General features: G+C 36.5%; 1 protein-coding gene across 1 annotated transcript; it reads right to left on the reverse strand.

Moving 5' to 3' along the window:
- Window positions 1–1898: 1898 nt before the first annotated feature.
- On the reverse strand, window positions 1899–7165 carry LOC106871470 (coiled-coil domain-containing protein 12). The gene is made up of 5 exons (XM_014917945.3): window positions 6856–7165; window positions 4891–4967; window positions 2985–3046; window positions 2574–2685; window positions 1899–2374 (listed from the first exon to the last, which is right to left on the reverse strand). The coding sequence occupies exons 1-5, from the start codon at window positions 6999–7001 to the stop codon at window positions 2277–2279; spliced, it is 495 nt and encodes a 164-aa protein (XP_014773431.1). The 5' UTR covers window positions 7002–7165; the 3' UTR covers window positions 1899–2276.
- Between the last annotated feature and the right edge of the window lie 4963 nt (window positions 7166–12128).

Here is a 12128-nt window from a genome sequence, read left to right on the forward strand (position 1 = left end):
GTTTTAGGGATTCACACAGACAGACAGACACACATTCTCATTTTTATATATATATATATATATAGAGAGAGAGAGAGAGAGCTAGAAGGTGTCCTAGAGCAGGTAGTGAGATAAAAGTTTGAGGCAGTGTTCAGTGGCAATAGAGGTAACCCAGAAGTAAATACGCTGTTAAGTAATCAAGAGAAGGGATATACATATATATATATATATATATATACACACAACAGGTCTCAGGAGTGGCCATGGGAACAAGAATGCTATGTGAACCCGTTCGTTGGATGCGTTGCGGCCCAAATATTTGCAAGATTCACTGGTCCCACTCCTGAACTATACAGTTGTTATATTGATGACTGTATTGGTGTGACCTCGCTCTCCCATGAAGAACTAGACTCCTTCCTCTCTTTTCTCCAATCTCTCTATCCTGCCCTCGAATTGTCCTGCACCATTTCCAACACTTCTGTCGCCTTTCTTGACATTTCAGTCAACATACACCACTCCACTCTCACTACTTCCATCCACTACAAACACACCGACTCACACTCATACCTCAACTTCTCCTCCTGCCACCCTACCTACACCAAGCTCTCCATTCCCTATTCCTCCATCTACACAGGCTCTGCAGTGATCACCATGACTTTGAGACTCAGTCTCCACTCATGACTCGCCACTTCATCCTTCATGGATATCTCCTCACCACTATCCACACGTGTGTGTGTGTTTGTCCCCTACCACTGCTTGACAATTAGTGTTGATATGTTTACATTCCTGTAACTAGCAGTTCAGCAAAAGAGACCAATAGAATAAGTACAAGGCTTAAAAAAAAGAAGTACTGGAATCAATTCATTTGGCTAAAAAATTCTTCAAGGCAGTGCCTCATCATGGCCGTAGTTTAATAACTGAAACAAGTAAAAGATATTTTTATTAAATTTTATTAAGACTTTTTATTTTATGGAATCCCTCCTTAATGACAAACATCCTGTATTTTAGGGTCTGAAATGGAAAATTTTCCAAATTGAAAATAACCAGTTTCATTCTGATGTATTCAATCATGTGCATACAACTGTGTTTGTGCAAAAAACATGAAAGCATGTTCTTTTCTCAAGGCATTTCAACTGTGATCATCTCACCTTTTAAAGCATTCCACTTTATCCCCCGCCACCACTTTTTTAAAGAAAATTTTCTTCTGAATTTGTTTTGTATGCTTGATGTGTTTTCTAAAATATAAATTAGTGATTGTATAAAATATATATTTAACAAAGACAGGAGTGTTTTATGCACTATAGTTGTGACTCTATGAAATTGTTGTAGTAACAACAAAACTCAGAAGAAATCTTGCATGAAACTCTCACCAACAATCTGCTGGAGTCACTATTATGTTGAATCAAACAATACCTTAATTATATATTTTACACAACTACATAGTTTATATTTTAAAAAAAGAAAAGAAAGTACATAAAGAATAAATTATATAATTGATTCTTTCTTTGGAAAAATTCCCTCATATTTTGTATATATTTATGTTTATAATTATAATATTGAAGATTGCTGACAAAGTCAAGTCAAATTCATAAATGATTATTCAATGATGAATAATGCTCCAGAGCAAGGTTAGCTGCACATCATCATTTTAAACCATTCCAAACATAACCACTTTTCTCAATCCTGCATGAGTTGGATGGAATTTGTTGAGGTGGATTTTCTAAATGAAACTGAAACAATGGTGTCTAAGCGACGTTAATGTTTGTTGTTGGGTTGCAAATTATCTACTAACATTATTCTTGTGAATTTCTCTGGAATGAAAAATCCTTTACTTGCTCACAAAAATCCTGACTCAAATGCCTCACAATAAAAGCTAATATGGGAAAACAGACATTAAATGAACCAACAGAAACCAGAAGCTGATTGAAAATATTTTATTGTATAGCTGAGGTTGCTTCAGTTTACTTACAGAAAACCCTTGGGAGAATATAAACAAACATCACATCTTCCCATTTGTCATCACCATAAACTCTCAAACTTCATGTCAGAAAGTAACATTTACAAAGTGAGATAATATAGTAAAAAACATTTTTGATTCATGGGTTAAGTAAGTGAAACCAATATTTTTAATCTTGAAAACTCTTTTCTCTATCCAAGAGTTTTTTCTGCTGCATTCAGAATATATTAACAAATAGGTGCTGCTGTTGCTTAGTTTCTTCAATTATTTCTTTGTTGTAGTATGTAGACACCAAGATAGATTTTAGCTGAACCTGTGATATAACATCGCAAAATAGACATCAATCATTGTCAGCATCATCTTCATCACCTTTAGCTAAAGAATCAGTTGCATTCATGGCAGTTACTAGATCTTGACTATTTCCTTTCAGACGATCCCCTGAAAATACAAACATTGAAAAAATCCAATAAAATCTCAAAAGAAAATATACAAAATAAACAGTGAAGATACTAGATTACTGATTTCATGTTATAGACACAGCTTGTACCAATATGACTAGTTGATAGCAGATCTTACTTTAATGTATAAGAGTTTGAAATCTAGTTGGGTATCAAATGTATACAAAGCAAACACTTACGTATTAAGAGAGCAATAGCCCTTTGAGTGCGACGCTCCAGTTTTGCCAATCTTTTGGATATATCTCTTTTTAGATCCCAATCAGGTTTGCGAGGAGCAAGATTAAATAGATCCTGTGATTAAAAAGGTAAGATTGGTCTGTGAGAGAATATGTAATAACTGATGTTAACTCAAGAGATATAATATCTAGGTGTCAAAGATAATAATATAAAACAGGTCATTAAATTAATGAAATTACACTGGTGAAATGAGATTACAAATGAGATTAGGAGACAGGTAAAGATCGTGTATTTCAGACCTATTTAATGCTAGCACAAAGAATAGTCAGTAAATTTTTGATAGTAATTATACACCACAAGAGCAAACTAAACTATATGTTACTCATTTAGCAAATAAGGAGGTATAAACTTACCACATCTTCAACAGATGTCTTCAAATTTGCAGCAGCTAATTGCTCCTTAATGTTATCTTCAACTGGGGGGGGGGGGGGGAAAAAACAGAAGGGATAAAACATGTTCGTTATTTCAAGATCATATATTAAATGATTTTCATTTTCATTCTTATGCTGAAAATAAGCTGTTCCCTCAAATTTAGAGAAGCATTTGATATATTTTCCAAGAAATAGCCTGAAAATTGACGATGAGTTATTAAATAATTTTAAAGAAAAGAAATCTGCTATTAGATAACCATTTGTATCACATCTCTGAGCCAAATACTTTTGTTTTTGGTTCCCATCAGTATCTCAACATATAATTCTTATTTATCATTTCTCTTCGTCTGTAGTATCCACTGTAAACATTATAACAATATCAATTCACTTCACTGCTAACCCCAATCAGCTCTGACCCAACAGAATTTGGATAAAAAATGTTCCAGCTGTGAGCTTTTATATTCTCGAGATGCAGTGATGAATTATCTTTTCAATTCTAGCAAGTCAAACAACTTTATAGAAATTCTTTCTGTGCCAACTAAATCTCCTTCTGTTGTCACTCTCATCCACTTGGTACTTTCTTATCTCTAATTGCCATCTCTCCTATTCACTAGACCATGTCACCCGTGTTATGAGGGGAAATACTAGATCTGTTCAAACCCAATTTTCCACTTGCCATTATACAACCCAACAGGTATTCTGTTGTCACAAAAAAGAACACACTTTTTTAACATCACATCTAAATTTCAAGATACCTAACCCAACCCCAATTTTCACAATTTTCCTCATTTTTCAGATAAATGCATTATCTGTGAAATTTAGTACAAAACTTTGTGAGCTTGATGGCCAAGAAGTATCAACTGAGCCAAAGGAAGCCACAGATGATTTAAACTAGCTCATCAGAACCACAGCTATTTGATCAAAATTAAATCAGTGACTTGGTAAGGGACTTACACATACCTAAAGAATCAACAGAAGTTTTCAACTTTTTGTCACTCTCTTTCTTACAAGCTACCATTATGTTTCTATACTCCTGGTCAATATTGTCTCCCCTCCAGGAAATGTTAATGAAATTCATCACACTCTCTAAGCACCAACCATTTCTACAACTACCCATCAACCAACCTCTCTTTTACCAGAAAACACGTAGCTGCCATTACTGTCTTCTGTTACACCTTATAATTCTATCTCTCCCATTTCTCCTTGCAATTCCATATTCTCAATCTAATTAAGCTGTTTTAGTGCCAGTACCATAATAAGTGCATCCAATATGTTTTATAAAATAATTAATGATATGCCCCACATTATGATGACAGATTTTGTCATCTGCATGACCTGCCCAAACAGTGTACCTTGCTGACTGACCCTACTAACTGAATCTGTCCATTATTTATTAGTAGTGGACCAGCCCACTGCTCATCTGGGGGCATCCGCCACAACAGTTAGCATTGTGAAAAGCCATAGAAACCATTCCAAAACAAAACATATCAGTGAGATGTAGTCCTCCAACACATCTCAAAGGGAAATAATTCCAAGTGGGAATCAACTCAGATTGCAACAATCCAACCAAGCCATGGCAGTATGGCAAGCAGAAGTAAAACGAGTGAATGCATGTATGTATGTGCTAGTCTTTTGCTGATGTATGTCAGTAAAAGATGTAAACATTAGGAGGGAACTAAAGAAACAAATGCTCTTTAAGTGAAATCCTTTGCAATATTTGCTCTGCACACTCCCATACTCTTGCTCCATCAAATCGTTAACATGTTATTTATCAATTGTTAGATAAATCAAATAAAGTATACATTCCCTAAAATAAAGAATATGTTTCCTCACAGTCATAACAAAGAACTAAAGGAAATTTCAATGTTAAAAATAAATGATTTCTAACCTTTGCCTGGTTTAGCCTTAGGCAACTGGTTTTCCAGTAATGCTTCATCAATTGGTTGATAACTTCGGAATAAAGGTCTGAAATGGAATTAGTTTGAAGTTGAATCTTATTAAAAAAGTCTGTTACTTCTTGTATTTCATTTTGAAATTATGTTTTTTTTTAAATGAAAACCCTTAATGTAAAGGGGTGCTGTCAGTAAGGTGAGAGTTAGCCATGAGTACAATGACCAATTTAGTGTACAGGTAGGAGTTTACAAGGGCTTGGTACTCAGTCCCCTACTTTTCATTATACTTCCTCAGATCATAACAGAAATTTAAGACTAGTTGCTCTTGGGAACTGATAATCTTGTTCCTATAGTGGAATGTGTAATAGAATTAGAAAAAAAAATTCCAGGTATGAAAGCAAAACCTAGAATCAAAAGGCCTTAAAGTTCACTTAGCAAAGTCCAAAGTTCTAGTAAGCAAGAAAACAGTTAGCACTCTCTTCCAATCAGGTAAATGGCCCTACTTGATATGTAGGAATTTCATACAGTGTCCCAGTGCAATCACAGGTAGATTAAAAGAAAAAGTATTCTTTGTATGTGGAAGATGTGCAGGAGCAATGAACACAAAGGATACAAGAGAAAATAGATTTTCTCAAATGCCAAGAAAGCTCCTTAGAGATAGTAGATAGTTTCTGTTACTTTGGTGGCCTAGTAGCAGTGGAGGATGTTCTTTACAATAGGAATAGGATGGAGAAAGTTCAGAGAGCTATTACCTCAGTAGGCAACAAAAGTTTTCTCTTGAAATTCAGACTATAATGCATGTGCGCAAAAGGCAATGCTGCATGATAGTGAGACATGGACTGTGAATGCAAAGGCAAGTGAAGACTAAGAAGATATGAAGCTAGAATGCTCCATTGGATGTGCAATGTCAGTGTGCATGCTTAATGGAGTACAAAGGAGTTGAAAGAAAAGCTGGGCATGAGAGAAATCAGATGTAATGTCTAAGAAAGGCTGCACTGGTTTGGGCATGTTATGTGTTTGGATGATGATATCTATAAAAAGTGTTGAATGCTCACAGTAGATGGAAACTGTGGAAGAGGAAGATACAAAAGATGGGATGCGCTGGTAAAGGCTGATCTCAGGACTTTGAGATTCATGAAACAGATGACAAAGAAGCAAGATGTTTAGTGCTATGCAATTATCGAGAAAACCCACCCAGCTATGCTAGCAGGGGTGATTGAGGTTCTCCAAGTATAATGTATATGCACAGAACTGGGTCTCTTGTATCTTCCCCACTTCCTACTAATAAAACCATCTAAAATGTATCCCCGGGAAATTTCATTAAAAGGTAGGTCTTACAATGAAAGTTATGAAGGAACAAAGTCGGGGGTGGGGGAATTATCGCAAATTACTAAAAAAAAAAATCTTTACAACTTTTCCCGACATAATCTAACATGTATCTTTGGTAAATTTAATTTAAAAATATGCATTTTAAAGCAACTTATGGGGGGAAACAAAAGTAATGATAAGTAGTTATGCCATATTATCACAGGAATACAAACTGATTAACAACTGCGAGGGACCTGAGATGATTGAAGACGTCTCTTCTCATCAAACTAAATATTTATATATTTTTTGTAACAGAAACACAAAGCCACAAATTTTCGGGAAAACAGACAGACGATTAGAACGACCGAGGTACTTGACTAATAATGAAAAAGTAAAGTTAATCTCGGCTGGATTTGAACTCGGAATACAAAAAGACGTAATTAAGTACACCCAGATGTTTTGTCCACAGTTCTACCGATTCCGTAAAATATTAAAAAAATTTTTTTTGATATCATTGTAAATTGAGGAGGAATTCGTTTGAAAATAATATAATATTGTAAAATATAAGCAGGAATTTGTACGCTTCAATGAACAAACGTAGTTACTATAATTTGGAGAGAAGTTATTACAATAAAAATGGTAGATAATTTTACTTAGGAAGTTTTTCCTCTGTTTCGCTATCTTTCGTTTGCTGGTTCTGTGATGAATCTTCTGTTTGACAAAGTCTTTTCGCTTTCATCTCCTGCAAGCGAGCTTTTCTCTTCAAAGCTGCTTGTTGTAACTCTCCCACGTCAGACATACTGAATATTATGTGTTTCTTCCCCTGTCTAGTCACACTGATTCATATAACTGACAACATGTCATCATTTGCCAGAAATTATAGTTTATTATTAATCAAACACAACTAATTGATTTCATTAAAATTGTCGCCATTAGTTCAGTCTTATTTACCTTTTATCAAGTAATCTCCCTTTTATAACCGCATTTCGTATCAAAGGGACATTAGTTTGGACTAAACGCCGGCAAATACAATCACTTGATACGCGCGCGCACAGGCCTACTTACTTACCTGCATACATCCTACTATCCATACATACAGTATTACATAGTGTGACAAAGACTATTAAGCAGAAACAACTTTTCCGTACACACACACACACACACACACACACTTATATATCCATAATATATCAAAACAGGAAGTTAAAAAGATTTTTGGTATTTATTCATCGTTACACACGTTTCATTTGCTGATAAGAATGACAAAATTATACATGTCGGATAAACATGTAAGAAATTTCCTATTAGAAATTCTTCGTATAGAAAAATAAAATAATACGAAATTTATACTTGGATGAAGCGCTTATAGTTAGTAATGAAGAATTATATAGATAGTTGGGAGAGAGAATGAAGAGGAAGAGTTGGGAATTGGAATGATAATTGTATGTACATTTATGCACATATAACAATGGGCTTCGACTACAGAAGACTTGTGAAGGCTTGAAAGAAATGAAGCTAGCATGCTCCACTGGATGGGTAATGTCAATGTGCACATATGACAGTGTAAATGATTCAAGGGGAAAACTGGGTATAAGAGGCATAGATGTTGTGTGCAAGAGAAGGGAGTGTGCTGGTTTGGTCATGTGATGCATATGGTTGATGACAGCTACGTAAAGAAGTATCAAACTCTAATTGTGGGAAATACCTGTGGGAGGGGTAGACCCAGGAAAACGTGGGATGAAGTAGTGTGGGCCTCACTGAGGAAATGACAAGGGACTGGAGGATGTGATTTGCTGTACTTGATAAGACTGGTCAAGCTAACTAAAATCGCTGTCTTTCACATACACAGGTTTGCCCTTTCAGGTGCAGGTGCCACATAAAAAGCACCCGTGCCAGTGCTGTGTAAACGCACCTGTGCTGGTGGCACATAAAAAGCATCTAGCACACTCTGTTAAGTAGTTGGCATCAGGAAGGGCATCCAGCCATAGAAACCATACCATAACAGACAAATTGGAGTCTGGACAACTCCTAGCTGGCCAGGTTCATGTCAAACCATCCAACCCATGCCAGCATGGAAAATGGACGTTAAACAATGATGCTGATTATGGTGAACAATGTACATACATACACCTCCTCATACACAGACATGCACATATATAGGCACACATACATACCCATACACACATATATATACATATACATATATATTCTTTTATACTTTTATTGTTTTACATGTTTTAGTCATTTGACTGTGGCCATGCCGGAACACCACCTTTAGTCAAGTAAATCAACTCCAGGACTTATTCTTTGTAAGCCTAGTACTTATTCTATCAGTGTTTTTCACCGAACCGCTAAGTTACAGGGATGTAAACACACCAGCATCAGTTGTCAAGCAGTGTTGGGGGACAAACACAGACACACACACATGCGACAGGCTTCTTTCAGTTTCCGTCTAACAAATCCACTCACAAGGCTTTGGTTGGCCCAAGGCTAGTGTAGAAGACACTTGCCCAATGTGCCATGCTGTGGGACTGAACCCAGATCCATGTGGTGGGTAAGCAAGCTACTTATCACACAGCGACTCCTGTGCCTACATATATATATATATATATATATATATATATATATAAATATATAAATTTTAAACAGCGATATGCCACTCATCTCAATTCTTTTAGATATGAGAAATACAGTAAATCCACAACACTCGCCAGTCACATACATCATCTCAAAAATAGGAATATTCCCTCCACTCTGTCATGGTCCATAATAGATTCAAGGCTTCCATACCAAGGTCAACGCTTACCCTGTAAGTTATGCCTTAAAGAGGCATTCCACATATCAAAACACAACTCCTCAACATGACTAAACAAATATAATGAGGTCCTAAGGACATGCAACCACCACTTTTTTCATACCTTCAAATTTTACCACAAATCTAAATGCAACCTAAATAACCCCACAGTATATATCCACAACACCCTGTAGGTAATCCTCAACAACCCTACCTATCTCCATTTTAAATTTTAATCTTTAACTAACTCCCTCATCTTACTTTAAGGATCACAATCATTTAATAATACATATATGAACATATAAGTGGGTACATGTGGTTGTTTATAAAAATGTGTACAAGTATTTTATCTATGTATGTATTTGTATGTGAGTATATGTAAATATATATATATATGTGTGTGTGTATGTGTATTTACACATATATATGTGCGTGTGTGCGTATGCATGTGTGCATGCATTTATATATACAAATATATATGAATGAGTGAGTATATGTGTATACATGTATGTGTAAGTACCTGTATGTGTGCATGCGTGTGACTATAAATGTGTGTGTAACTGCGCGCATGTATGTGCGTGTGCATGTTTATATACGTGTATGCATATGCATGTATGAATACATCTATGGGTGCACATGAGCATGCTTGTGTACATACGCGCGTGTGCATGTATAGGCATATGTACATGTCTATATATATGTGTGTGTATATGCATATATGCATACTTATTCGCATATATGCATTCTTTCCTCCTATTCCTACCTATCACTAACCTATCACACACGCCTAGCTATAGTACTGGCAACAGCTACGCTCGAAATGGTGTATTTTACATGCCACCTGCACAGGAGCCAGTTCAGCGGCACTGGCAACGAACTCGCTCGAATGTCTTTTCACGTGCCACCGGCACAAGTGCCAGGAAAGTGACGTTGGTAAAGATCACGCTCAAATGGTGCTATTTACATGCCACCGGCATGGAAGCCAGACAGCTGCTCTGGCAATGATCACGCTCGGACGGTGCTCTTAGTGTTCCACTGGTACAGTTGCCATCACAATTTCGCTTTCACTTGCTCCAACAGGTCTTCACAAGCCGAGTTTAGTGTTCAATGAAAGAGATGTTGGCATGGGTGCCAGTCGTCAAATTTAGTTCGATTTCGATTTTACTTGCCTCAACAGGTCTTCACAAGTGGAGTTTAGTGTCCAATGAAGGAAGGTACGCATAAGTGGGCTGGCTACACCCCTGGCAGAGGCTTTGGATTTAGGTCTCACTTGGCTTGCCGGGTCTTCTCACGCACAGCATATTTCCAAAGGTCTCGGTCACAAGTCATTGCCTCGGTGAGGCCTAATGTTCGATCTGGTTGGTGGCTCTCAGCAGGTTGTCCCGTAGAAACCTCCAAAAGTCTTCCACGTTGTATGATGCTATATCCCATTCTATTTCGTCAAATGCTTCGAGTAATATGTCTCTAAATCTCTGTCCATTTGCAGGATCTTATATTCTGTGTAGCCTCTGTTATGCAAACTCTTAGGATTAAAAGTGAGAGAAAAAAAGACAAAGCCTCATGGCAGGAATGAAGGCTTGAGAACCAAATTGAACAGCTCAAGTGAGACCTTGGATGGATACATGCATTCATAGAAAAGAAGAGTGTGAGGGAAAGACATAGGAACAAACTGCAAAGAAAGTACAACATAAGACACAAAGGACTGCGAATAGTTAAAGAGGAATTAAAACAAGGAATCAAAGCAGTGTCAGGTAAAAATAACAGATACCAACAGAAAACAAATCAGCACCAGCAGAATAGACACTTTAAGAACAACAAAGGAAAATTCTATAAACAGCCAAACAATGAAGAGGAGCATCAGGAAAATGATATGCCAAATGCTGAAGCAGCAAAGAAATTCCAGACAGAAACCTGGAGCAAAGAAGTCCAACATAATGTAAAAGCAGGCTTGTTACAGGAATTTAAAAGTGAAATAGAGGCTGGAGTGACACAAGAAAACATAACAATCACAGATAAGAAAGTAAAAGAGATGATTAAGAAAATACCAAACAGGAAAGCCCTCGTACCAAATGGTGTCCAGGGTTAAGAATCTCGCAAGTATATACAGTTATATATGACCATTTTTTTACTGACTGCAAAGAAAACGGAACACTGACATGGATGATAAAAGGAAGGACAGTGCTGATACAGAAAGACAAAGAAAAGAAAAGGGGAACTCAGCAATTATAGACCTTATTACTTGCTTACAATTACTCTGGAAACTATTAACTGGCCTCATAGCAGATGAAGTATATAATTTTCTGGAAAAGACCCTATTACCAGAGGAACAAAAAGGATATAGGAAGAAATCAAGGAGGACTACTGGTCTGCTATATATAGACAGAAGAATATTGAATGAGGAACAAGTAAGAAAAAGGAATTTTACCTACTGGATGGCTAGATTACAGGAAGGCTTATGACTGTGTCCCACACAGCTGGCTCTTGGAGTGTCCGAGGATGCTTGGAGTCAATGAGAGGATAAACAACTTTTTGAAGAAAGCATTGAGGGTTTGGGAAGTACAAGTGACATGTACAAATGACTTGCTAGGCAATGTGAAAATACACAAGGGCATTTTCCAAGGAGAATTGCTCTTTCCATTACTCTTTGTCAGTGCACTAATCTCTCTGACAAGTATACTAAAAAAATCCAGGCCTACCCATGAGTTTACCAAATCCAAGATGTGAATAAATCACCTACTATATGGATGGCTTTAAGTTGTATACAAAAAATGAGGCAGACTAAGATTCCATGATCCAAACTGTGAGAGTATTCAGTAAAGATATTGGAATGTAGTTTAGGGTAAATTACTGTACAGTACTAATTATGAAGAGAGGCTGGAATGTAAACTCTGATGGCATGAAATTACCACAAAACAGCAGCATTAGACCACTGTAGTATAATGAGGGGTACAAATATCTTGGATTTTAGTAATGATATAATTTCTTATTATGTCTCGTTCCAGTTATTTTTACCAACAGAGCCAAAAAGGGTCTATATATACCTCCAGCACAAAAGAGTTTTCTATATTAAGTGCAATAGTTGGTGCAAAACTGATCATAACATTTTGAGCAGTTATATGGCTTAACCAGTAA

This window comes from Octopus bimaculoides, chromosome 6 (genome assembly GCF_046866305.1).
Source record: "Octopus bimaculoides isolate indiv1 chromosome 6, ASM4686630v1, whole genome shotgun sequence".
In the NCBI taxonomy this organism is placed as follows: domain Eukaryota; kingdom Metazoa; phylum Mollusca; class Cephalopoda; order Octopoda; family Octopodidae; genus Octopus; species Octopus bimaculoides.

Excerpts from the sequence above, each read along its gene's own strand:
- LOC106871470 (XM_014917945.3), bottom strand. The coding sequence starts at position 7,001 with ATGTCTGACGTGGGAGAGTTACAACAAGCAGCTTTGAAGAGAAAAGCT. Across the intron at positions 4,968-6,855 it reads ACAGAGGAAAAACTTCCTAA|ACCTTTATTCCGAAGTTATC; the intron begins GTAAAATTATCT and ends ATTCCATTTCAG. Across the intron at positions 2,686-2,984 it reads AGACATCTGTTGAAGATGTG|GATCTATTTAATCTTGCTCC; the intron begins GTAAGTTTATAC and ends TTTTAATCACAG.